Below are 26,021 nucleotides of genomic sequence, written 5' to 3' on the forward strand. Positions count from 1 at the left end.
CGACACCAGAAAGTAATGAGTTTTGAAGATGTGCGGATTGTGTTAAATGGATGGCAATTGAAACTTTGCATTTAGTTGAAGGTCTGGATTAGTAATGTAAATTCATGGCATAATGAAAAGAGATACATGCTTAGGCTAACTTTATATCTGACATGTAATTAGCTGTTATACAGGAATAGTTCACGGAAAGCAAAACTAGGAGGGAAGAGGACAGGAGTCTGCCTTCTGCAGTCCTGCACTGCTGGCATAGTAGCGCCATTCATCTATCAAAAAGGAATAGAAAATTGCAGGAAACAAGTCATATTTCTGCAGGCAGCTCGTATGTCAGATTGTACAAGTCATCATGACTTGACCACTAAGCTAGGAATTTATTTATATTGGGGATAGGGTGCAAAGGTAAGATAAGCAGGTGTCTTTAAAACTGAGCGTAAAGGCTAGGGATTTAGCCCAGGTATAGTGTGCTCCTGCAACATGATTCCCTAGCACCTCCAACCAACAAATCAATCAAAGTCTAAGTTTGGTGCAACTGGAGCCCCTGTCCTAATATGTAGCTTCAGAATTTATGACCACTTCCCCCCCCCTATACATATGCATATGCATACACACAAACTCACATGTACATACACATACGTGTGTGTGTGTGTGTGTGTGTGTGTGTGTGTATGTGTGTGTCCCTCCCTCCGTTAACAGTGTGCCGTCTGTGGAATCATCTCATTGTTGAAGCCTAGCTTGGAATGTTACACAAGCCCTCAGACCTGAGTTTCTGAATCCATAGCGAATAAATACATGATGTTCTTCGATGGGGGAGCTGTTGGCCAGCCTCATGGATAAAAATACAAGATAAATTATGTTCAGCCGTGCATTTTACTTTTGGAAGTAGAAACCAGAATTAGTTGACCCTAGGGGCTATTTTAAGGAATTGTCTTTATGTGCTTCTTTTATCTTGATGTTTGCCACTAAAGTGTTGTAAGAATTCTGTTCCTATCTGTCATTATATAAAAGATCTGACATCTCCACTTGTGATCTCTGGAGCCTCTGGAGACCTCATTAAATTAGCACTCCATGTGTCTGGATCAGTGTGACCAAATCTCCTGTTTCTCCAGCACAGCCTTTCATCTCCTTATACCTTGCTTGGTTTATATAATACTCTTACTTAGATAATGCTCCTGAGTTTGATATTTAGTTCAGTAAAAGTTTCTAACATGTGCATATTTGGATTGCAGCTTATGTTTTCAAAGGCGATCCTCATAAAACCCTAGAGTCTCCAGGAGGAACTCCACTTCTCCAACTCTCTCCCTTTTCCAAAGAGAGCTCTGCTTGCTATTCCTGACCCAGTGCTTTGAGGATAGTTGAGAACAACAATGTCTTAATTCCTGGGTTGTAGCCATAATAGATCCCAAAAGCACCATGGTGCTACCTTCTCCTATAATTCTCACAGTATTCCTATTTGAATCATAAAAATGTAGGAGAATTAAAGCTGGGGATTAGTCCCCAGTTTTGTGACTTAGAGACCACATCCAGTGTTAATTTGACCCTGAAGTGCTGTCTCTTAGAAGAATTGAAAAAGGTCATGTAGTCTACCTCTTTATCACCATGTAACTCATGGGAGTCACCACTGGGTGAGAAGTATAGGAGAGTGTACCCTTAAGCAGTTGCCCCTGCTTTTAGGAACCATGTCATACAGAGCTAGTATTCTCTGCTGTGCTTTGAAAAACCAATGTTCTCAAAACTGTCAAATGACTTTTATTTTGCTCAATCAAGTTTAACTGTACCCCTCTCCCCCTGCAGCGCCCTATCATCTCCATCTGTTGGGGCCATCGGGATTCCCGGCTGCTTATGGCCTCAGGACCAGCCCTGTATGTGGTCCGTGTAGAGCATCGAGTGTCCAGCCTCCAGCTGTTGTGCCAGCAGGCCATCGCCAGCACCCTTCGAGAAGACAAGGACGTCAGCAAACTGACCTTGCCCCCTCGACTCTGTTCCTACCTCTCCACTGCCTTCATTCCTACTATCAAGGTAGAGACTTCCCCTCTGTTCTTCCTGTTCTTCCTTCCTAGCCTTTCTCCAACAAGAGACAGGAAAGATGGGGGAGGGTACCAGAGGTAATGCAGAGACTTCTCTGATTCTCCATTAGAGTGCCTAGGGATGGCTGCATGGACTATGCGTCTGCAGCCTGCCTGGCATTCCTGTTAGTTAGTGTCCACATGAGATTTTCTCTTGACTTCCAGCAGATTCTAACATTGTTTTCACTTGATAAAGCAGTAAACAAGTTCATATAAGGACAGTAACTTCTTCTAAAGCTAGTTAGGACACTAGTCAGGACTGGGTCCAAACCAGTTCTGGGGCTTGCTGCTCTCCCCACTGTACTGAGTGCGACTTCCATATAGTGCAGCTCCCAGCCATCTTTTATGTGTCTGTCCCCGGGAAATGCCTGTAAAGAGGCAGCACGTGAAACAGACCAGCCGCCTGCTAGTTACCTGCGGCTTTCTAGTCACCTCAGGCCCTGCACACATAGGACCTTTCCTGTGTTATGTCTCTAGATTGACTTGATCACTTTTCTCCTGATACATTAGAGTTCTAGAGTCTAGTGGTTATTTTTTTCTAAGTTGCCTTACAATATTGATAATGTGCCAGGAGTTCTTGTGTAATATATCAGAAAAAGTAGAGGTCCAGGCTGTCACCAGTTGTTGCATTCCAAAGTGGGACCCTCACTTAATTGCACAGTTTTGAGTTGCTATTTCACAGAATACAGTTGACCTCTGCCTGGTCTATACTCTTCCAGAGTGGCTATGACAGAAGCCAGTCTGCCCTGTACTTGCTCCTTTTTTTTTCTGAAATTCTAGATGTGCTTTCTCTGCCTGTGTCCTGCCTTTAGCCCCCGATTCCAGACCCCAACAACATGCGAGATTTTGTCAGCTACCCCTCAGCGGGCAATGAGCGGCTACACTGCACCATGAAACGTACAGAGGATGATCCAGAGGTTGGTGGGCCTTGCTACACACTCTACCTGGAGTATCTGGGAGGACTCGTGCCCATTCTCAAGGGGAGGCGCATCAGCAAACTGCGGCCAGAGTTTGTCATCATGGACCCTCGGACAGACAGCAAATCAGGTGGGCCCCTTGCTGCAGGGACTGAGACCCCGTTCTTGTGTGGTTGTGGAGTATCACTCTTTGTTTTGTTGTTGCTTTTGTTTTTTACATTTAAAATTTTATTTATTATTTATTGTAATTAATTCAGTTTGTGTCCCCTCCCAACCCCACTGTCCTTCCCTCTTCTTGCCCTATTCCCCTCCCCTAGTCCACTGATAGGGGAGGTCCTCCTTCCCTTCCATCTGACCCTAGCCTATCAGGTCTCATCAGGACTGGCTGTATTGTTTTTCTCTGTGGCCTGGTAAGGCTGCTCTCTCCTCAGGGGGAGGTGATCAAAGAGCCAGCCACTGAGTTCATGTTGGAGACAGCCCCTGCTTCCCTTACTAGGGAACCCACATGGAGACTGAGTCTATGGGCTACATCTGAGCAGGGGTTTTAGGTCCACTCCATGCATGGTTCTTGATTGGAGTATCAGTCTGTGCAGGACTCCCAGGGCCCAGTTGTTTTGTTTTGTTTTGTTTTGTTTTGTTTTGTTTTGTTTTGGCTCTATTGGTCTCCTTTTGGAGCTCCTGTCCCCTCCAGGTCTTTCTATTTCCCCCTTCTTTCATAAAATGGAATATTACTCTTAATGCTGTTCAAGGAGAATACTTGTTTCTGAGACCTATTTCATCTGGTTAGTGTGGAACATTTTTGAAGTTCCTCTATGTAAGTCTTCTGTCACTGAATGTAGCCCCTCTCACTGTCACAGAACAAGCATCCGTTGAGTACTGAAATGTAGTACTGAGGGGAGTAGAGAAAAAAATAAGTCTCTGCCTTCTCAGGAGGGTGACAGAATTCAGTTTCAAGCCTTCAGCCCACCTCAGCCTTATGCTCTTGCCTCTGCCCTGCTAATCCAGAATTTAGTTTTCTAGTAGGTTCTAGTGAAAGTTTCTTACTGATCCATTATAGTTCTGACATGAAACATCATTTTGTCCTTATGGGAATCCCCTCTTGGGCATCGGTGCTTAGATATATTAAAGATGCCTCTCTCTCGGATCCTAGACTGAGGCCTCCACAGGAAGGTACTGTGGGTTTTTGTGCCAGTTAGTTGCCGGTTGAAGGTACATGTGAGTAACCGCAGCGTATACATTCTGTGAAGGCCGCCACAGAACGTACAACATTGACCTTGGTGTCCATCACCTGTCATAGTGTACTGACTGGCACACACGGTCATTCTCAGGAGCCTGTTGACCCTGGAAGGGAAACTGGTCATCTTTGTAGCACCAGACCTTGAGACAACATTGTTTAGATTGGATTTGGTTCATTAGTTAATACTCTCCACTTCCTAGCGTGTGACCAAGGGCTTCTTAGTTCTTAAAGCAGTGGCCATATTCGGCCTCAGTCTCACTTGCTCTTGCCAGGACTGTACATGTCTGCTCCAACCATGTTCCTAGGCATTACCACAGCAACTGTGGCAGTGTTCTCCACCAGGGTTCCCATATGAAGTTAAGAGCAATAAGCCTCAGCTTTAAACCATGAATCCTCATCATCTTTCTTGACTTTTGACTAGCATGATCAGTTCGTACCAAGGATAGAAGGAATGAGAAGAAGAAGTGAGGGCATACAGTCAGACCAGGAGGGAAAGGAAAGATGGAAAATTGGAGAGAATGGCTTCAGGGGGACAGCTTACTGATGGGAGAGGTATATGGCCTGGTCTCTCCAAGCCTGCATACTTTGTAGGCACAGCTCTACAAACCTAGACTGAGACCAAATACTAAGATCTTTTGGGTAAAGGGCTTGTTTCTTTCCCCCATGTGCCTGACTTCCCTCTGCAGAGGGGGCTGCAGCTTCCTAATGCCAGGCTTAGCTGTCTGGTTTTTTTTCATGTTCATACTGACAACTCACACCAAATACATAGTGCTCAGTCGCTAACACTTCTTTGGGAAATGAGGTCATTTATCTTAATATTTTTTATAATTAAAAGTAATGAAGTGAATCCACAAACACCAAGTCCTTGCCCGTTGTATGTGGTACCTGAGCCCCTTGTGGAACCTGCTAGAACACAGGACAGTTTAAGCACTGGAAAAGTTCATTAAATTCAAATACCTCATGACAGAAATAGAAGCTGTGTCACAAGGCACAGTGTGACTAATTGGCAACTAAATGGTATATACAAAGCAGCTCAGAGGATTTGTAACCTTAATATTTTTACTTACTGCTAGAAATGTTCACCAAGTATCTTGACAAATAGAATTGGCGTAGAATTATCATTGTGGGGCTGCAGATGAAGCTTGGCCTGCATACAGTACTTGCCCAGCACATACAACAGCCTGAGTTCAGTGCCTCCATAACCTAGGCATAGTGCGACATGCCTGTATCCTCACCTTCCAGAGCTGAGAGTAGGAAGATCTGAAGAGCAGAGTCGTCCTTAACTCTGTAGCAAGTTCAAGGCCATCCAGGGGTATATGAGCACAAGGCAGGGCTGTGGGGATTGAGTAGCAAGAAGCAGGGATGAGAGTGTACTGTGATGGAAGCAACAAGAGACCTCTGGAATAGGTGTCTAATTGCAGTTCTGTGCTTGGTCCACTCTGTGCTTTTTCTTACCCTCTATTTTGGGCCGCAATTTTCCTTCTGATGCCCGACAGGCAAAATGAAGGCAAATGGCTTCTGTATGAAGTACACATAGAGCAACCCAAAACCACCACTGCATGTTACCACTGTCCAGAGTCTCCCTTCAGCCCTCTAACGAGGGTTAGCTTCACCAGGTGGGATTGTCAGGCCATAGACATCCTGTGGCAATTCTAGAATCATCATTCTAGACATTCTTGGCGTGGACCCTACTTCGCAAGATTATAGTTCCTACAGGCCTGGGCCAGTTGGCCTTCCCAGGGCAGAAGCAGGTTCCAGGGAGTCTGGATGAGCTCTCAACGTCATTTTACAGTCTACTTGAAAGTTCCCACAAGCCTAAGTCACCTGAGTGTTGTGAGGCTCAGCAGTGAAGGTTTTTGTTCTTGGGCTTTTGGCACAATGAGCAAGTTTGTATATTCCTAGGGCACTAAAACATCATCCATTTTAACAGCAGTTGTAGAGATTACCTACTTCTGTTTAGAAAAGAGCATAAAAAATATAAAAGGAAAAGGACATTTCTATTTTAACCCTAACCCAATGAGGAAGCCAATAAAGTCAGCCTATATAGCAGTTCTGTGTACCAGTAACAGTTGCTTACACCGATGATTGGTCTCTTACAGATGAGATCTATGGGAACAGCTTGATTTCTACTGTGATTGATAGCTGCAACTGCTCAGACTCCAGTGACATTGAACTGAGTGACGACTGGGCTGCCAAAAAGTCTCCTAAAATTTCCAGAGCTAGTAAATCACCCAAACTCCCAAGGTAACAGTAGGCTTTCCTTTGTTGTGCCTCTATGTGATCTGACATTGTTTGTTCTAGGAACAGAGTTCCATTGACGATGACTGTAATGAGATTCTGAACTGCTTGGGTCCACATTGCAGCTCTACTTGGCTACAATGAAAAGAATAGGAAGGAAAGGAAGGTCACACTTAGACAGCAGCAAAATCAACTCTTTTGTTTTCTCCTCATTTTTCATTCTGGAAGGTTCTTTCTGGAGTAGTTACAGCTTGCCTGCCTGCTTTGCTTTTCCTTCAGAATAGAAAGTATGCTAAGGTCAGCAGGGAGGGTGGGCGACTTAAAACAACCATCGCTTCCCCGCTTGCTTGTTTCCCTTCCAGGTTAAGAAAAGAGTGTTTATAAGCTGATGTGTTGTGTTGAAGAGAAGGCCAGCTTCCGTGCCTATAACACTGTCTGAGGAAGGCAAAGGGACTGCTGTCATCACCTGCGGGAACACTTTTCTCCTCTTGCTGTCATGGCTGTGTGACTAGACAGACAAGACTTATCTATGGGCAGTAATGGACAGGCAGAACCTCCTCAAGACCCTTGCTTGTTTAGAGTTCTGTGATAGCATGCAAATCAGGGTGTGATTTCCATACTATTCTAGATACCTCAACTGGTCATCTTTTAAATATCTGGTACATTGGGCAGTTGATTGACCAGGATGTCTCTGGTTGAGGATAAAGGACATGCCCATCATCCTGGAAGTTCTGTTGTGCTTCTTGCATTCATCATGTCTTCTGTTGCTATAAATTATTTTTTTACTGTTGAATTTTATATGAATATGGGTGCTCTTTATGTAGATTCTTTTCTCAATGCAGTATCATGAATATCAGTAGTTTGCCTTTTCATTTTAAAACCCTTTATGGGATTATTTCATTATAACAAACATGTCATTATGTGTTTTTCTAGTCAATGGATAGCTGATAGTCTCAAGTTTTTGGGACTGTGATGAATAAATCCATTATAAACTTTTTTGTGTAAATCTTTTGGGAAATATCACATTCACTTCTCTGGTATATCTTATGAAAGAAATTACATGGTCATGAGTTAAATACATTTTAAATTTTAGTGGAAACTGCAAAGTATCATTACAAGGTGACTATACCAAATTAAATTTCTGCAACAGTTATGTAAGAATTCTCAGATCTACTTTATAGCCAAACTATATGTGTATGACATGAACAAAGGGTAAACAATTATTTTACTGCCCAGCTGCTCCAATAATGAGTCATTGTTTTTTATCTAAAGTTTGCTAAAACTGCACATAAAATTATGGACTTGTAGCATTCTGTAGTGTTTTTCCATTCCCTGTTATTACACATTTTGTCTAAATATTCTTTGAAGGTTCTATCACTCTTGTGAATGGTGCCCCCTTCTTCATTCCCCTCTGCCTGAAACTCTTATACAGAAGCTAAGCCAATAGCCTTAGCTTGAAGCTCAATTCTCTCCATTTTTCCATTTTTCTGGAGCCTGAAGTTTCTTACCAAGTTTGAAAATAGTATATATCTGGTGCTTTGTGCATTTTTCTGATGCATTATAAACCTTAACATAGCTGTTTTCATAGCACCATCTTTTGGGTAGACTAGTGTTAAATGCCTGTATCTTTACATTGTAAATAAAGGAGTAGAGATAGAACATGGAATCAGAGGCAGCAGAAAAGCTTTAGAATCAGTGATTTGGCTTAAATGTTATAGATGGGAGTGTTAGGTAATCTGCTAAAATCCAACCTAACATAGAAGGAGTCTTGTAAATCACAGTGGCCTTAGGATGAGAAACAGTCTTTCTCCTACCATTTTCCTAGGGTGATTCTACAAACCTGTGGCAAATGGCGTGTGGACTTTTCTGAACATACTACATGTCAGTAGGTAGTGACTCTAGGCTCTTACAGATGAATCACTTGGTGTAACCTCCATACTGTTTAAGTTTTTTGTATGCTCAGTATTCTTTTCTCTTGTTCCTAAGTCAAAAGCAAGAGAGTGCTTTGTGAAATTAGGTCCCTGACCATTGAGAGCTACCATCCACATGAGTATCAGAGGGAGGGAGGCATTCTGGATCCAGATGCATCCCTTTGTACATGTCTGACTTCTGCCCTTGTCTACACAGGATCAGCATTGAGGCCAGAAAGTCACCCAAGCTGCCCCGGGCTGCTCAAGAGATTTCTCGGTCTCCCCGATTGCCCATGCGCAAGCCCTCCATGGGTTCACCCAGCCTGACTCGGAGAGAGTTTCCTTTTGAAGACATCACTCAGGTAGACATGCATAGCTGACAGTGGGCCTGCACACAGTTAAACCATCAGGCTATCTGGAAGCACCACCATCCTTCCCAGCTTGCCTATCCTGCTCATTGCCACACCTGCATGCAAACTGTACAGCTCTCTTGCTAGAGTGTTCCTAAGGAGAGCTGACTGAATGTATTCCCTTCTTCACTTTTGCCTTCTGTCCTGCGGTGACTCCTCAGTTCTAGGAAAGGAACACTGACCATAGCCCCAGTCTCTCCTTTCTGCCTTCCGAAGACTTCCTTCCCTCTACCTGGGTTCTGCCTGACTCAACCTCTCCAGCTCCTCCTTGGTTTTGCCCTCCTCCAGCCCTAACTCAGTTAGTTTGTGCCTTCTCTGTGAAGGCCTCCTGCCCTAGCCCAGCCCACACAAGTGGTGTCTAACCCCCTTCTAGTGTTCATCAAAGACTTCTTCGTCTACCAACCAGGGAAATCCATCGTAAGTTCCTCCAGGAGCTGTCTTCTTCTCATCCGTATTTTACTCACATCTACCTTGAGCATAGCAGTGACTTTAAAATTGATTAAACAGTATGATAATTGGGAGGCTTAAGGACATAATGGTTTCAACTCAGCTGACATCTGCAGAATTTATCCAGGATTCAAAGGGAGAAATTAACAAAATTGTGTGCCAATCTCTTTGACCCTTTTATTTTAAAATTTTGTGGTTTTATTTTAGGTTATGTTTTTGTTATTTCACATAATGTTGTTATTGCTTTGTTGTTTTCTTGGTTAATTGGTTTGTTTTAATATTGCTAGTAGCCTAGACTGGTCTGGAGCTCCGTGCACTCCTGTCTCACCTTCCCGGTTATCCTCAGTTGACAGCCCACAGCACCTACTTTAGTTTTCACTATTTCTGAGATGAGGCCATGCTGTTTGGCCCAGGCTGGCCTCAGATTCCCACTTCATTCTCCTCACTAGATGAAACCACTACTCTGAGATTTGATGGCCTTTTTATTTTTTATTTTTTATTTTTTTTTTGAGACAGCGTCTCTTCTATCCTAGGGTGGCCTCAAACTCGCTGTGTAGCCATGGATGACTTTAAACTTCTGATATTTGTAGCTTAACTTCCAAAGTGCTGGGATTCCAGGCTTGTAGCACAGGTTGAATTCGTGCAGTGTTAGAGATCAACCCAAGGGCTTTATGCATGCTGGGTGGGCATTCTTCAAACTGAGCCACATCCCGAGCCCTTTAATAACCCTTTTAAAGATTTGTTGATGTATGTATGTATATGTGCTTGTTTGTGTTTATGTGCACCAAGTACATACATGTAACCATTGAACTGATCCCTGGAATTGGGAGTTACATGTAGTTGTGAGCCACCAGATATGGGTGCTGGGAATGGAATCTGGTCCTTTACAGCAGTGCATGCTCTTAGCGCCTTGAGCAATCTCTCTAGCTGCTAACGACCCTTGTAAACTGAACACATGGGGACATGCCCCCAGCTCAGTGGACCACTGCTGGGAAGTGGGAGCTCGGCGTGCTCTAGGGAGCCTCTGATCCTAAGAGAGGCCTAGATGGAGACTTAATGTTGCCTGCAGTGTCTGCTTACATCTTACATTTTAGCGTTCGTACTAAGTGCACAATAGACAGTGTGAAAATAGACTGAGATTCTTTCTTCTTCTTTCCCCTTGCCCCCACAGCACAACTATCTTGCTCAGGTCACATCCAATATCTGGGGAACCAAGTTTAAGATTGTGGGCTTGGCTGCCTTCCTACCAACCAACCTTGGTGCAGGTAAAGATTCATTTTGTTTTCTTACCGTTCCATTTTGGAAATCAGAGTAAAGGTTCCAGTTTCAACCTGTGGCAGCTTAAATTAGAAAATGAGCTCCTAAGACAGTATAGGATTCATGCGTACACCCAGACTCTAGCCACTGTGATGTCAGAAAATCAGACCTGTTCCTGGTGTTTACACCCCCCCCACCCCGATAAGCTGTATTATAAAACTAGTAAATGTAGCCAAAATCTCCAATAGACCACTGAAAAACTTGTAGACATTTGGCTATTGTTAGCAGATTTAGTTCCAGTGCCCAGGTTCTTGAAGTACAAGAAACTTGTATAGAGAAATAATAGGGGCATTAAAAACCAAGAATTTAGCTGGCTGTTGAGAATGCAGTTCTTGTTTTCCTCATCTGGTAAACATCCTGCCTGTGACAGGTTTGAGACACAGAAGGGCAGTGGAGGCTGGGCCAGAGCCCAGGCTTTGGTTTTCGTTTGCATTTCTATCCAGGTGAGTAGTAAGTAGTAGCTCACTACCTTTACCTCAGGGGCAGGGAAGACCTACAGATGGCAGGAGAGCCTTTGCAGGGCAGCCTCATGCTTGCTGGGTCTTCAGATGCACACTGCTGCGCTGCCTGCCTCCTGCCGTCTTCCTGGGTTGCCTCCTTACCTGTCAAACATGGCTCTCTCTGCGAGGCCTGCAGACCTTGGCCCTTCATCCAGTATGTGCTCTCTGCACTTAAATGAGAATTATCCCTCCAGGATTCTGTTTATAAACCCTGTGTCCTATGCAGACTTGTGAAACAAGTTATTCTTGCAAACCAGATGCTAAAAATGTGGTGAGGATGGAGTGCAGCAGTGGAGCACTTGCCCAGCATGCCCAGGGCTCTGGTTTGCTCTCTGCCACTATCACCTCCCCCAAATGGAAAGGCCTGTGACTGTGTGTGCACCTGTAGGTTTATTGAAGCAGCGCTAGGCTTAGATCTTTAATGTTGAAGGTTTCAGTTACAATAAAAGGGAAGCAAAATTAGAACATAAACTTGAACTGGAAGTAATCCTCAGCCTCAAAAAACAAATCTTTCTTTATATAATGCGGTGAAGAAATGACGTGATGGTGTGCACATGTGGGTTTTTATGTAGTAAATATTGTTTTATTGCATGAGCAATGGCTTTCCTTTTTCTTTTCCCATTTTCTTTCATAGCACAACTCTCTTGTCTCCAAAAGGAATTTCTTAAAATATTTCAACAATCGGAAAGTACTCTGATGACCACAGAATGTTCACTCACCTGTGCCCTAGTAACTTGTTTAAATGTCACCATTACCTCCATCTCAGTACGCTGAGAACTTAGCCTTCCTAAAATAGATTGTGAGGAAGAATTGGGGTAAAAAAATTATTTAATGTATTTTTTCAAAATTTTGTCCTCTTATGGTGAGTAGATCCATAGTTAAGCCAGTAAAGGTACTAAAAATGGGAGCAGTGGGTATCCTTCAGGCCCCTGCTGTTCCGGTGTGAGTCAGTAGGATGTCAAGACAAAAGCAGTAGAATCATTGTTCTCCTAATCATCGACTTCTTAAAAAAGAGCATTAGGTCCATATAGTGACCACAACCAAGCCTAGAATTCCCTACTTGATTACGTTATAGAAAGGAAGTCAACTTTTAGATTCTAGGAAGTATACTCACTATTCGTTACCTTAATAATCTTTTCAAATACAATGTATGATGCTCTAATGGGCTTAGAAAGTAAGTACTCCCTATATTTAATTATTTGTTTTTTAATTTGAACAGACTAGCCCATTGGGTAGGGGTGGGGTTGTAAGTTCAGCACTGAGGGAGAGGACAGCAGGTGGGTCTGGCTTCTTCCTTGGCAGCCTCTTTCCTCATGGCAGCCAGTAGGTTACTCACTTCCCGGCTTCCTCTTGGCACCACCCCCTCCTCGCTCCTCCTTCTCTTCTGAGACAGTCTCATTGTGGAGCCCTTTCACCCTCTTCTTTACTTGCGTCCAAGTTCTGCTGATCTAGGGCAAGAAGCCACACCTCCAGGGTCATGTCCCATGTAACCTTCATCTCTTTGCTGATGGTCCCGGAAGCTCACTGGCTGTGCGTAAGCGTGTCCACATGTTTGGTCACCTGTAGTCCTTGCTGAGACCTGTGGCTGTAGGGCACAGAGAGCTGTGGTGGCTGTGACCGATCCATGAAATTTCTTCTTTTTTTTTTTTTTTTTTACATAACCTAAGTATTATGTCATAGATTCAAAATTTAGAAGAGTGTTAAAGGAGTGTTAAAGTAAATAGAGGACTGAGAGAGTAGAAAAAGGTGGCAAAGTGTGAGAAAGAGAAGGAAGGAGAGAGGGAGAGAGAGCAAGAGGAGAAAAAAAGAGAAAGCAGTAAGTGAGTTTGTAATTATTCCTCAGTTAAAAGGAAAATTGTTCTTTATTTATCTGGATAACACAGATAGCACTTTTGCACTAACTCAGAACAATATAGGACTTTTCCACCAAAATAATATATATTTTTTATGGGCAAGAGTGATGTGACTGTGGGTAAGGAAGACAACTCCTGAGTGTCAGGTTCATACAGAGGTCTCAGCAAAAGCCAGGATTTCAGAGCAGTGCTGGCTTGTCAGGCCCAGAGCCAGGGGAGAAGCAGTGATAGACCCAGGATGTGGATTTTCTTACCAAAAATGCTGAGTAAAAGCATTTTTACTTTTTTACATTTTACTGGGTACAGCTTTATAGGAAAGATGGGTCAGTGAGATCGCTCCCTGACTAACGGCACTTGCGCAAAGGCCGGCCAGCCTAAGTTTGATCTCCTAAATTTACGAGATGGCAGGATAGAACTAACCTCACACATGTGTCATGACACATATGTGTCTCTCACACATACACACGATTAAATTCAGAATAATAAACATTTAATCATAAAAGAATTGATAGAAGCCTAATCGCATTTTTAACCTGCTTGTAAAACTTAGATTCATAATTTTAAACTTAATTTTCTCTTTTCTAACTTTTATTTACAACTTAGGCTTCCTCTTAACTGTGTTAATCACCTTAAATGTTAAGGTGTAGACAAACTGTAGAGGTGCTGTAAATCCTTCCACAGATCACATAGGTGAGAGTCAGTAAGGTGCAATTCAGCCTCAACAGCAGCGGCTCTTCGTGCCTCTATGGTACCCAGTCCCACAGGTGTCAAATAGCTCTCAATAACAGTGTTTCAACTAAATTATCCTTCTGCTTCCAAAAGAAGCTTTTAAGGATGTTCAAGGTGTGTTTTTGGCATTTAGAATTTGTGGTTCTGTGGACAGACCAAGAGTACTCCAATCCCACATGGTGTTGTGCATCGCAGGAAGCTAAGAGCCGAGAGCTGCCCTCCAGCCTGTGCAGATCTGCCTGCCAACAGCAGGGTCCATGGCCCTGCATTTGTCTCCATCACACTGAGTCTGGGGCTCTCCTCTGCTGTGCTTCCTTAACTGTGTCCTCCTTCCTCCCACCAGTGATCTATAAAACCAGCCTGCTGCATCTCCAGCCTCGGCAGATGACAATTTATCTCCCAGAAGTAAGGAAGATTTCCATGGACTATATTAATCTACCTGTCTTCAACCCAAACGTTTTCAGTGAAGATGAGGATGATTTACCAGGTATGTCACATATCTGGACTTGTCTGAACCGTTCCTTTCTTAGTAGATCGTGCAAGGGGACAGAGTGTTAAGCTATTTTGTACAGTTGCTGATGAGGTTTGAAAAAGGCTCAGCTCACTCGGTGAGCTTAAGAGGCTTCGGGGTCCTGTGAGGAAGCGCAGAGGGTGCTCTTTGGCAGGAGGGAAACTCCCAGAGCGCGGACGGTTAAGGCAGTGATGACAGTTCACAGAGCACTCCTCACATCGCGTGTTACCTTTCTTTGCTCTCTTTGCACACGTAAACACTCTGACCAAGACCTATCCTCGGGGAAGATAGGGTTCATTTCATCTCACAACTTACTCTTTTAGGAAGGGAAGTCAGGGCAGGAACCTGGAGACAGGAACCTAAGCTAGAAGGCTGTGTGAAATCAGAACTAAACTCTGTCTCAGGGGTCTCTCCTAGCTTCTATCCTTTCTATCCCTGCTTAGAGGGCACCTCTCTAGGGGTAGGTGGTGCTCACAGATCCCAGCCCCTCAGACCGGCCCTATGTCCAGGACTCAGGGCCTTTGTATCTGAATACACTCCTACCACTCAGAGCGAGCCTCTGTCAGCACACAGGCCTGGCTTGGGTTAAAGATGCTTTTTAGCACAGATTCTTAAATGGTCCTATTTTATTCATAGATCAGGGTACTTTCCACTGGCTGCCAATGAATTATATCTAACTAGCCTCAGTTACCCAAGGGCACGTGAGAAACATCCCTCTTTTTAAGTACAAGCCCATTTGCAGTTTTGTAGACGTGGACCCTACTTCCAGCAGCAGTACCTGCCCTTCAGTGAATGAACTGTGGATACTTGAGCGTGGCGTGTGCTCTGTTGGTGGTTTAGATGAGGTGTATCCTCTCCCCTGACAGCCACTCTGTTGCCCCAGATGCAGTGAGGAGAGCTTTCTCCACAGTTGCATTGCCGCAGTGGCTGTCATTGCTGTGTGTAACTCTCGGTTGAGAGGACGGAATGCACTGTCTCAGGGCTCACCTCAGTGATGGGGACTCCACAGAGATTCGGAGTTGGAGAGGGAAATAGCCGAAGTCACTGCTTTCTGGAGACCAAAGAGAGATCAGCAAAAGAGTGATAGGGGAGCTTGAAGTGGGACCCAGAACCTACAGCCAGAGGATGAAATACCTTAGCGGTCCCAGGGAAGAGGGAGGTATCAAAAGCCAGCTTAGCTTTTGATAACTTGGTAGCCGCATTCTGCGGCTCGGGTGCAAAGTCAGCCGTCTATACAGTGAGCCTGTCAGACCCTGCTTGCTCACTTATTTGTTGCTGTGCAGCATTTAACACCGTGGGTCAGGCCTCTGGACCTGTGAGAGTATTCTCTGAGGAAGAGACACAGCTGCTCAGTGGGTTAAGGGGAATGAAGTTGGAGTCAGCCCTGCTGCCAATAGGAGCACAGGCTGGTTCTGAGCACCTGCCTGCAAGTCACTGTTGACATTCATCATTCGTGAAGTGACACTAGATAGTGAATGGAATATACACATGCTTTTTACTGGTTGGCTATCGAATGCTCTTTGAAATGCTAAAAAGCAGTAAATAAGAAAAAGTAATTCAGCTAAGGTGTACATTTCTAGGAGATTCTTTTCTTTAGTTTTTCCACCTTACTTTATGTAGGCATTTCATGAGTATAAACCATTATGGAGTTCTTTAGACATTTAAGTGTGATGGTATCGTTCAGACATGTGGTACCAGACTCAGAAGATTCAAACATGATCATTGTGACAGTGCCTTAGTCCGTGTGTAACAGACAGGCTGTGCTGCCGACTCCCTGGTTGGCTATGTGTTCTTCCAGAAATGTTAGAGAACAGCCTTATGTCTTCAAGCAAACACATCTCAGTCTTAATAGTTGCATTTTGCTTGCAAAAGATCAGATAAGTCCAAGCATGCAGCTTACTGTGACCCAGTCCCATGGCACTGTTTTGCAACCAATTCTTTTTTCTGGTTCTTTTCCAGTTCCAGGAGCATCGGGCGTCCCTGAGAACAACCCACCTTGTACAGTGAACATCCCCATCGCACCAATTCACAGCTCTGCTCAAGCTCTGTCTCCCACACAGAGCATAGGGCTGGTGCAGTCCCTGCTGGCCAATCAAAATGTGCAGTTGGATGTCTTGACCAATCAGACAACAGCGGTAGGGTCAGTAGAGCATGCGAGTGATGCCACCCAATACCCAGTCTCCAGTCGGTACTCTAATCCTGGACAGGTGATTTTCGGAGGTGTAGAAATGGGCCGCATCATTCAGAATCCTCCTCAGTTGCCTTTGCCACCACCGCCACCGCCACCACAGGGGCCTACGCAGCTGTCGGTAGTGGACCATGGAGAGCGAGACCATGAGCACCTGCAAAAGTCAGCCAAGGCCCTACGGCCAGTGCCTCAGCTGGCAGCAGAGGGGGATGCAGTGGTTTTTGGTGCCCCCCAAGAGGTCCAGGTGGCAAAGATGAATCCCCCACCCCCCTACCCAGGAACTATTCCTGCTGCCCCCACCACAGCAGCGCCCCCGCCCCCGCTGCCACCGCCACAGCCCCCAGTGGATGTGTGTTTGAAGAAGGGTGACTTCTCACTCTACCCTACGGCAGCACATTACCAGCCCCCCCTAGGCTATGAGAGGATTACCACCTTTGACAGCAGTGGCAATGTGGAAGAGGTGTGCCGGCCTCGCACCCGGATGCTCTGTTCACAGAACACCTACACTCTTCCTGGCCCAGGCAGTTCTGCCACCTTGAGACTCACAGGCACTGAGAAAAAGGTCCCCCAACCCTGCACCAGTGCCACTCTGAACCGCCTGACTGTCCCTCGATACTCCATTCCCACAGGAGACCCACCTCCATACCCTGAAATAGCTAGCCAGCTGGCCCAGGGGCGGAGTGCTACTCAAAGACTGGACAACAGTCTCATCCATGCCACCCTACGAAGGAACAACCGAGAGGTTGCACTTAAGATGGCTCAGCTGACTGACAGCTCCCGTGCCCCTCTGCAGCCCCCGGCCAAGCCTAAGGGCGGCTCTGGTGGGGCAGTGGCTCAGCTCCCAGCAAGGCCTCCACCTGCCCTGTACACCTGCAGCCAGTGCAGTGGGGCAGGGCCCGGTCCACAGCCAGGTGCAGCCCCGGCCCACGCTATCAGCCCCTCCCCCCTGGCCTCCCAGTCCTCCTACAACCTTCTCAGTCCTCCTGACAACTCTCGTGATCGTACTGATTATGTCAACTCAGCCTTCACTGAGGACGAGGCCCTGTCTCAGCACTGTCAGCTCGAGAAGCCTCTGAGGCATCCCCCACTTCCTGAAGCTACTGTCACTATGAAGCGGCCTCCCCCTTACCAGTGGGACCCTGTGCTGGGTGAGGACGTTTGGGTTCCCCAGGAAAGGACAGCACAACCTGCAGTGCCCAACCCTTTAAAACTGTCCCCTCTGATGCTAGGGCAAAGCCAGCACCTGGATGTGGCTCGAGTGCCCTTTGTCTCTCCCAAGTCTCCGTCCAGCCCCACTGCCACCTTCCAGACAGGCTATGGGATGGGAATGCCATATCCAGGCAGCTATAACAACCCCTCTTTGCCTGGAGTGCAAGCTCCGTGCTCTCCTAAGGATGCCCTGTCCCCAGCACAGTTTGCACAGCAGGAGCCTGCTGTCGTACTTCAGCCAGCGTACCAGCCCAGCCTTTCCTATTGTACCTTGCCCCCCACATACCCAGGAAGCAGCACATGCTCCAGTTTACAGATGCCGCCTATCGCCTTGCACCCTTGGAGTTCCTACAGCACCTGCCCGCCCATGCAAAATCCCCAGGGCACTCTCCCCTCCAAGCCCCACTTAGTGGTGGAGAAGCCTCTTGTGTCCCCCCCACCTGCCGAGCTCCAAAGCCACTTGGGCACAGAGGTGATGGTAGAGACTGCAGACAATTTCCAAGAAGTCCTCTCTCTGACAGAAAGCCCTGTGCCCCAGAGAACAGAAAAATTTGGAAAGAAGAACCGGAAGCGCCTGGATAGCAGAGCAGAGGAAGGAAGTGTTCAGGCCATCACTGAGGGCAAAGTCAAAAAGGATGCTAGGACTCTGAGTGACTTTAATTCTCTCATCTCCAGCCCCCGCCTGGGGAGAGAGAAGAAGAAAGTGAAAAGTCAGAAAGACCAGCTAAAGTCAAAGAAGTTGAACAAGACAAACGAGTTCCAGGACAGCTCAGAAAGTGAGCCTGAGCTGTTCATCAGTGGGGATGAGCTGATGAACCAGAGCCAGAGCAGCAAGAAGGGGTGGAAAAGCAAAAGGAGCCTTCGGACAGCCAGCGAGCTGGAGGAATTCAAGTGCCGCAAAGCCAGTGAGAAGGAAGACGGGCGGCTGGGCAGCCAGGGCTTCGTGTATGTGATGGCCAACAAGCAGCCTCTGTGGAATGAAGCTACACAGGTGTACCAGCTGGACTTTGGAGGAAGAGTGACCCAGGAGTCTGCCAAGAACTTCCAGATCGAGTTGGAGGGGCGACAGGTAAGGAGACTGGGGTACTGTGGCCACTGAGCAAACAGTGCCAATGCCTTGGACTGTGGGAGCAAGCACTTAAAAGGCCTGGCAGAAAGCACAAAACAACACATATCTCTCTCAGATGGAGCTAGTTGGTCCAGGTTCTCATTCTCAGCATGCCTCCTGATGCCTTTGTATGTATGTTAAATCCAAGTGATGCTTAAACCGTTAGTCAGGTGGTTCCGTGAGATGAGAACGGAAAACTACAGGCCCCGCTCCTTTCCTCACCACCTGCTCTTCAGGTGCAGGTGCCTCCTAGATTTCAGGGTTTTCTGGTACCTGTCACTACATTTGCAAAGAGTATATATATATCTGCGTTCCTCAGGAGTTGGCAAACCTAGTTACCTCTTTCCTACTTTTTATGTTGATGCTTCCCACCACCTTTTCTCCTAAGACATGCAATTTGGACAGATGGGCTATAATATGCACATTACTCCTTCTCAGCTGTGTACTACCAGCTATGAAAGAAGGCTGTTTTCTTTACGCCTCCTCCCCTACCTCGTAAGTACCCATGAGAACTCCCCAATGTCCCCAGTTTAAGCAGTAGTTGCTCGTGACTGCGTTATGTCACTGAGTGTTTTAGTTAGGTTTTTTCTTTCTTTCTTTCTTTTTCTTTTTTTTCCAAGACAGGATTTCTCTGTTAGCCTTGGCTGACCTGGACCCCATCCGCCTGCCTCTGCCTTTCAGAGTGGTAGTATTACAGGTGTGCGCCACCGTGCCCGGCTTAATTAGGGTTTTATTGCCGTGAGGAGGCACCATGACCATGGCAACTCTTATAAAAGGAAAACATTTAATTGGTGTCGAGTTACAGTTATTTAATTGGTGTCGAGTTATAATGGAGCCCTAGTCCATTATCATCATGGCAGGAAACATGGCATCATCAAGGCAGACATAGTGCTGGAGAAGGAGCTGAGAGTTCTATATCTTTATCTACAGGAAGCAGAAAGAGACTGTGTGCCCCATTGGGTATTGCTTGATCATAAGAGACCTCAAAGCCTACCTCCATAGTGACGCACTTCTTCCAACAAACCCACCCCCCATCCCAGCAAGGCCACACCTCCTAATAGTGCAACTCTCTATGGGCTGAACATTCAAACACAGAAGTCTTGGGGGGGGCCATCACCATTCAAACCACCACGCTGAATGATTTACAGCTGTGCCTTGTGTGAGTTTTTCCTAAGTATTTTAATTGTGTGGTTATTGTTTCTTATTTCTCTGTGTGTTTATTACTAAGTCATCCTCCAGTTCTCTAACAGAAGGCAAAGTCTCCTCTTGGTACAGATCAGGAGCACATATGACTGACAAATCAGTGTTTCTTAGAGCATAATGGCCTCTGTAGCCCTGCTACCTCACTTCACTCTGAACTGCAGTAGGAGGTTCATCCACTTTACAATTTCAGTTTTACTTAAATAACTCATCAAATATATGTACTGCCTGCTGTGTGCCTGGCCATTTCTAAGACAAGAATCTCATGTTTTGAGGCCACAGGAAGTGGCAAAGTCACAAGGTGAGACATGCAAGGAGGAGCATGGTGGAAAGGGGTTGTGATATTCTAGAAAGGTCATTAGGGAAGCCTGTTCTGAGGCAGAGACCTTGGATAGCGTTGGTACATATCTGAAGTCTCTCAGCATATGGAGTCTTCTTGTTCTCCTCCCCAGAGAGCCCGCTTACCTATAGCACTCCATGTGAGCTCCTTGTCCCTCTTACATTATTACCCATCATCCTCTGTTCTGCTTCCTGTAAAACTGTAGTTAGATCTAGAAGCCCTGTCAGATTCAGTTACTTGGGCTTCGAGATCTCTCTCCTGGTGTATGCTCTCTGCTTTCCTGAGAGTTGGCTGTTGTCTCACTTTATTTCATGTGTTTTGCTTCCTGCATCCTTCCTAGGTGATGCAGTTTGGACGGATTGATGGTAACGCATACATCCTAGACTTCCAGTACCCCTTCTCAGCTGTGCAGGCTTTTGCTGTTGCCCTCGCCAATGTGACTCAGCGCCTCAAATGAAGAGACAGATGGAGGAGAAGACATGCCAAGAGCCTTTGGAGGCAGAACTAACGCTGCTACCACCCAGGAGGACCAGAGACACTGGCAGGAGAAGCCAGCACGCTGGGAGGGTGCTGGTCTTTAGGCTGGTCCTTTGTTCAGTTAGCTTTTATTGTCTCTTTTCTTGTTTTGATAGCTCCATATTTGGAACCAGGAATTTGAGGCATCTTGTGTTCTTGAAGGTAGGATAGCTTGGCTACAGAGTGTTTTTACTGAACTTACTTCTCATGACTAGGACAAGGGCCTGTGGAAAGAAGACAGATTGCCTTGAGTCTGCTCTTCTTTTAGACATAGAGTGTGTCAGTGTTCATTCTTCATGTCTGGCCTGTTACCTTTACAACATTATGTTGTTGTTGTTTTTTTAACATAACCCAAACTCTGGAAGATTCAGCTTATATTGTGGGGGGGAGGACAGTGTTTAATTCACACATATGTGCTGCTCAATACCTGGATGAATGTACCTGGATGAATGCAGGACATGTATGCAAATGCCTTGTGCTCTGCTGATGTAAGCCACAGTAAATGCTGTCACAGTATGAATGTGCTGTGGTAGGCTGTGGAGAGGAAGGGACTGCCATGGAGACAGGCTCACAGCACTCTGCAGGCACCTGGCTGAGCTGCTGGTGTGGCTTGTGCAAGAGCTGTTCTCACCCAAGGGTAGTAGTTGAGAACCCCGTTTCATGTGTCAGAATTGCATGGGGTCACTAGTGTGACCCATCTTCTTTCAGAGAAGGTAAGAGATTTCAGTGGGCCGATCCAGGCTGGGCCAGAGCTTGGCTTATATCACAGCCATTAGATACCCCCACTTCACAAAAACACAGCCTTTGTTCTCCTACTCCTTTGTTTTCATCTGGAGCATCTTATTGTAGTCATCTTTCTTATTAGACCTCATTGCTCTGTCTTTTCTACAGTGTGAATGCGACTACACGGTCCCTTCCCTTGGCCACATTAGAGTTCAGTTGAGTCAAAGGCTTTCCACCAACTCGAAGTGTAATAAAAATATTTGTGCATTGCCCAGAGTGTTACAAGATAAGGGTATGCTCAGATCTTTGGGGAAAACTCCACAGTATGCTCTAAGGGACAAGAACTGTCTTTGGGTTTGTGGACTGTACTAAAAAAGGCGCCACTGGGAAAGCCTTGTTGAGACTGTCACTGGCTGTCTGTACTTCATTCATTCTGCCTGTAGTATTTTTTCCCAGTTTCTTCAAATGGGAACATACCTTGGACAAATACCTAAACTTGATAGTAAGACACCGTTCTTGCTGTTGCTGTTACCTGTGATGTTTATTCTGAGAGCACAAGAACTGTCTACAGGCTTTGACTTCTAACTTTGGGTTTTATATGAAAGCTGACAAGTGGAAGATGCTACAGGAAATTCTTAAACATTGGTGTGTGTGTGTGTGTGTGTGTGTGTGTGTGTGTGTGTGTGTTTCTTGTGTTTTGTTTAAGAATTAGAAAAGAAACTGATTTCTTTAGCTGAGCAAAATTAATTTGCTCTTTATTCCTTTCCAAATTCCAAAGACATACTGACAAGAACATTGCCCAGCCGATACTGGAGTTTCCCATTTTATAATTTAAGATACAGGAGCTGATTCCTGGGTGGGTCAGTTGTCCCAGGAAGAGTTGAACAGTATATTAGGAATTACTGTGTTGGTTTACGCAAGTTTCTTGTAGCTTGAGAAGGTGTTTCAGTGCTTATCGCTAGTTGTGCAATACGATTGTAGCCTTTCTGTTTATGGAGTAATTGAAATGCAGTTGTCGTTGTTTTGCTGTCTAAGAGACAGTTATTTATCTTGCTCTTTATAGTATTCTTGGGAACTATTTTGTTACTATGTATGGTGATTTATGCCCATTTTATTATTTATTTAGAAAAATAGTACCTTTGTAATGACTTATTTGGTGGCAATATATTTTGCTGCAAAAAATAAAAAGAATATGACAGAAGGATTTTTTTGCTGGGATACTTTATAACTTTCTTGAGAGTTGGGAGAAAATCTTATTAATCCCTTAAAAAATGAGTTCACTCTTTATCTCACTATTGATCATATGCAAAATAGGCTATTTCTTTAAGATAGCATACCCTGAGGTAGTATTTCTCTTTCTTTTGAAAATTTTAGATAAAAGTAAAAAATGGTAGGACACAAGGAAGGTGAGACCTCTTCGATAAGAACAGCAAATAATCTTCAAATTTGGGTTTTTTGTTTTGTTTTGTTTTTTGTTAAAACTGGATTTTTGCAAAAACTTCAAAAGTCATACTTTACAACTTTGCTAACTAAGAACAGATGTAGCAGAAATCCTAAATGGTACTTTCTGTCCATGGGAATACAGACTTCCTGTCTTGAATAACGCTTGACCTGTGAGCTGCAGGAGCATGTGCCAGAAGCACGTGCCACCCCTCGGGTTTCCTGTGAGCAGGAGGCCGCCTGCTGCAGCAGTTGTCACAGTGTCATTTAAGGTAATGGCTTCTTGTAAAAATTGCCTCATCCAGTCAGCAGGACTTAATAAAACTCTCAAATTAAGGCTTTAAGTAACATAATTCTAGGTACTTCGTGATTATTAAAAGCAATTTGTGAATGTCCTGATGTCTCATTAGAATCCTAAATTAAAAACAGTCAACTACATAGGGGCTTTATAGGAAAACAGTATATTAAACATAAAAGCCAATGTTAGGTTTGTTTGGCTCTAACATCATCAAAACAAAGGTCATGTACACTACTCACTTGAATGTATATCCTGAGAAAAACTGGGATCAATAAAGCTAGAAATACTAAGATCTCTAATGGACATAGAAAGTAAAAGCTTTTGTATATGGGTACTCTTCATCCACAGCTCTGTGCTCTTGTGTAATGCCCTTTCTGTATTCAAAGGTCAGGGTCCCAAGGTTGAATTGCTTTGTCATGGGTGGGGCGTGACTTTGGGCAAGCCCCTGGGATTATCTGGCCTCTTTTGTCCATCTCTTAAATGAAAGGGACACCTAGGCAAGCTTGAAAACTCTGTTCTAGCTCCAGTACCTGAGAGCTCAGAATTCAGGAGCTCATCTTCCCCTTCACAGGGGTGAAAATTCATTTCAAAACATGGTCTTTTTGTAGAAGAAATAAGTTCTTTTCCTGAGTTTGTGAGCTGTCTCCTGTCTCCTGAGTGGAAACCAGCATATTACCGTGTCTTTAAAAGTTCTCCTAAATGTGTTTGCAATAATGTTTATTCTACTAAAATTATAGAAGCACCAAATCAAGTACAGTGTAGTCCCCCATGAGTGAGGTCTCCCCAGTGGACCCTTACGCAAAATAAGGCACTAAATGCACCTAAAACTGGGAGTGGGTTCAGAGAGAAAAGGAGTGGTCAAGGCTTGCCTCCTTTGGTGTGCTCATGTGTAAGCGCTACACTGTTTTTCAAATTCAAAAGGCTTTCTGTGGAAAGGGAACCCGTGTTGTCCTGTGTGCTGTGGACGGGTTGACAGCATTAGTTGGGTTGGAACTGTCATTTAATTCCTGGGAATTTATGGTAGCATACGGTTCAGAACTCTACACCTCTGTGTATCTCCTTATCCCTGGCTGATAAACTGGAGGATTGTGGCTTATTTTGTTTCCTTTTTTTTTTTTTTTTTTTTTTTTTTTGGCTTGTGCAGTTTTCTTGTGACATTAATTGTATCTATATTTTCTGTTTACAAGTTGATTTTAAGGGAAAAGGTAGGATTTTTAAGATCTTGTTTATTGTAGATAATTTTATTCTCGTGTTGTGGAAAAGCATGGGTTATATACATTTGAGTGAAAAAGGCACTGTATTATTTACCAAAGGTGTATTGTTTGCATTTGTTTACAAATGCATTATTTTAGTACTGTAAATTTGGGCATAATTTCCGAGTTTACTACTATGGCTACTGCTGGCATCTTTCTCCTTCCTTCTCATCTTTTTATTCCCATAAATGTGCAATGTGGGGTGCAAAGCTCACAGACCAAACAAGACCACCAGCATGTTCGTGTCCACACTTTGGGAACAGCGTACACTGTTTCGTGCACATCAGTCCCTCTGGTGTTGTTTTTTATTCTTTCTTTTGTTTTAATTCAGCATCTTGCTTTGTTGAACTTTCCAGACAAGGTCTGTTGAGAGTCACCATTGCATCTCAATGAGCTCTCTCTTATTTGCTTATCTTTGTATGTATTTTGTATTCTAGACTGTGCAGAAAGTATTCTAGAAGGGATTGATGCTTTGCATTCAAATGATGTAGTTTGTCCAAATTATTTTGCCTTTAAAATTGAGATGGGTTAATACCCATTTTTTTCTTGATGATTTGAAATTGTAAAATTTGTCCAGCTATTGCTTAATAAAATTTTGCAGATCAAAAAAGATAAACTACATGTGTGCCAAGTTTGAATTATGGGTCTTGGGTGCTTTGAGAAGAAATCACTGCCTTCTAGTGGCATGACCTTCTGACCTTCCAGTTACTTCAAGGGTCATGGCTAGGAACCTTGAAATGTCCCTGTCATTTTATTACCCACTTGGTGAATTGTTCTGACTTTGTTTTTTCTTCTTTCTGAAAAAGAATCCATTTAGTAATGCATGTATAATCTGGGATGACACTGTTTATCAGTTTGTGTGACCTGATTTTGTGCTGCTTATTAATTTTTTTCTAATAAATGCTTAGTTATATCATGGGTGGGGGGTGAATGCACCTGTGTAGTACCTAAAAGATCAGAGGTGCTAACTGTGCTGACACCTTAGTTTGTGGAGAATGTAACCAAAACCAGTTTTAAGCCATTTTGCTTAAAAAAAAAAAAAAGAAAGAAAGAAAAGAAAAGAAAAAGCACGCCAATGTAATGTTGACTGTTACTACTGAATGCTGGCAAGCCTCCTCTGTTTCCTGAGCCATGGGATGTGGGAAACTGGAACACTGGGAGCATATGTACAAGTGTCTGCAAGCAGAACAACTGTTGTGCTCACTCAGGCTTAAGGAGCCAGAACACAAACCTGTACCAACTCTAGCACAACCTAATTACGAATTGTTCTAAAATAATTATGGGATTATATGTCTGTGCTTTATATAATCAAAAGATGACCAACCGCCTTGTGTAAGGTCAACTATTATTTTATTATGAGTGCTGGTGAACATTGGGGAATACTGATGACAAATTCACTTAAACCAAGTAGCAAGGACAACTAGCCAGAATCAGGCCTGTCTTCATCATGTGTGTCATGGTTTCTGTCCCCGTGCCCTCCCCACCCTCACCCCCACCCCACACACAGCATTGCTAACAGCTAGGTCCTACCTCAGTCTGTGGGAAGGAGCTATGTCCAGGATTTCTACCACCACCACCACCACCACTTGTCATCTTGGGGACAATTCAGTCAAGTCA

General features: G+C 44.5%; 1 protein-coding gene across 1 annotated transcript in view; it reads left to right on the forward strand.

Moving 5' to 3' along the window:
* Tulp4 (TUB like protein 4) overlaps positions 1–25,012 on the forward strand; it is a 108,525-nt gene extending 83,513 nt beyond the window's left edge. Inside the window, exons 7-14 of the mRNA XM_055615944.1 lie at positions 1,789–2,013; positions 2,873–3,107; positions 6,314–6,458; positions 8,580–8,724; positions 10,391–10,484; positions 13,962–14,105; positions 16,089–18,595; positions 20,515–25,012. Coding sequence (XP_055471919.1) covers positions 1,789–2,013; positions 2,873–3,107; positions 6,314–6,458; positions 8,580–8,724; positions 10,391–10,484; positions 13,962–14,105; positions 16,089–18,595; positions 20,515–20,631 — 3,612 coding nt within the window. The 3' untranslated portion in view covers positions 20,632–25,012. The remainder of the gene's footprint in view (positions 1–1,788; positions 2,014–2,872; positions 3,108–6,313; positions 6,459–8,579; positions 8,725–10,390; positions 10,485–13,961; positions 14,106–16,088; positions 18,596–20,514) is intronic.
* Positions 25,013–26,021: the final 1,009 nt, after the last annotated feature.

Source organism: Psammomys obesus, unplaced genomic scaffold (genome assembly GCF_907164565.1).
Source record: "Psammomys obesus unplaced genomic scaffold, mPsaObe1.curated_primary_1811, whole genome shotgun sequence".
Classification (NCBI taxonomy): Eukaryota; Metazoa; Chordata; class Mammalia; order Rodentia; family Muridae; genus Psammomys; species Psammomys obesus.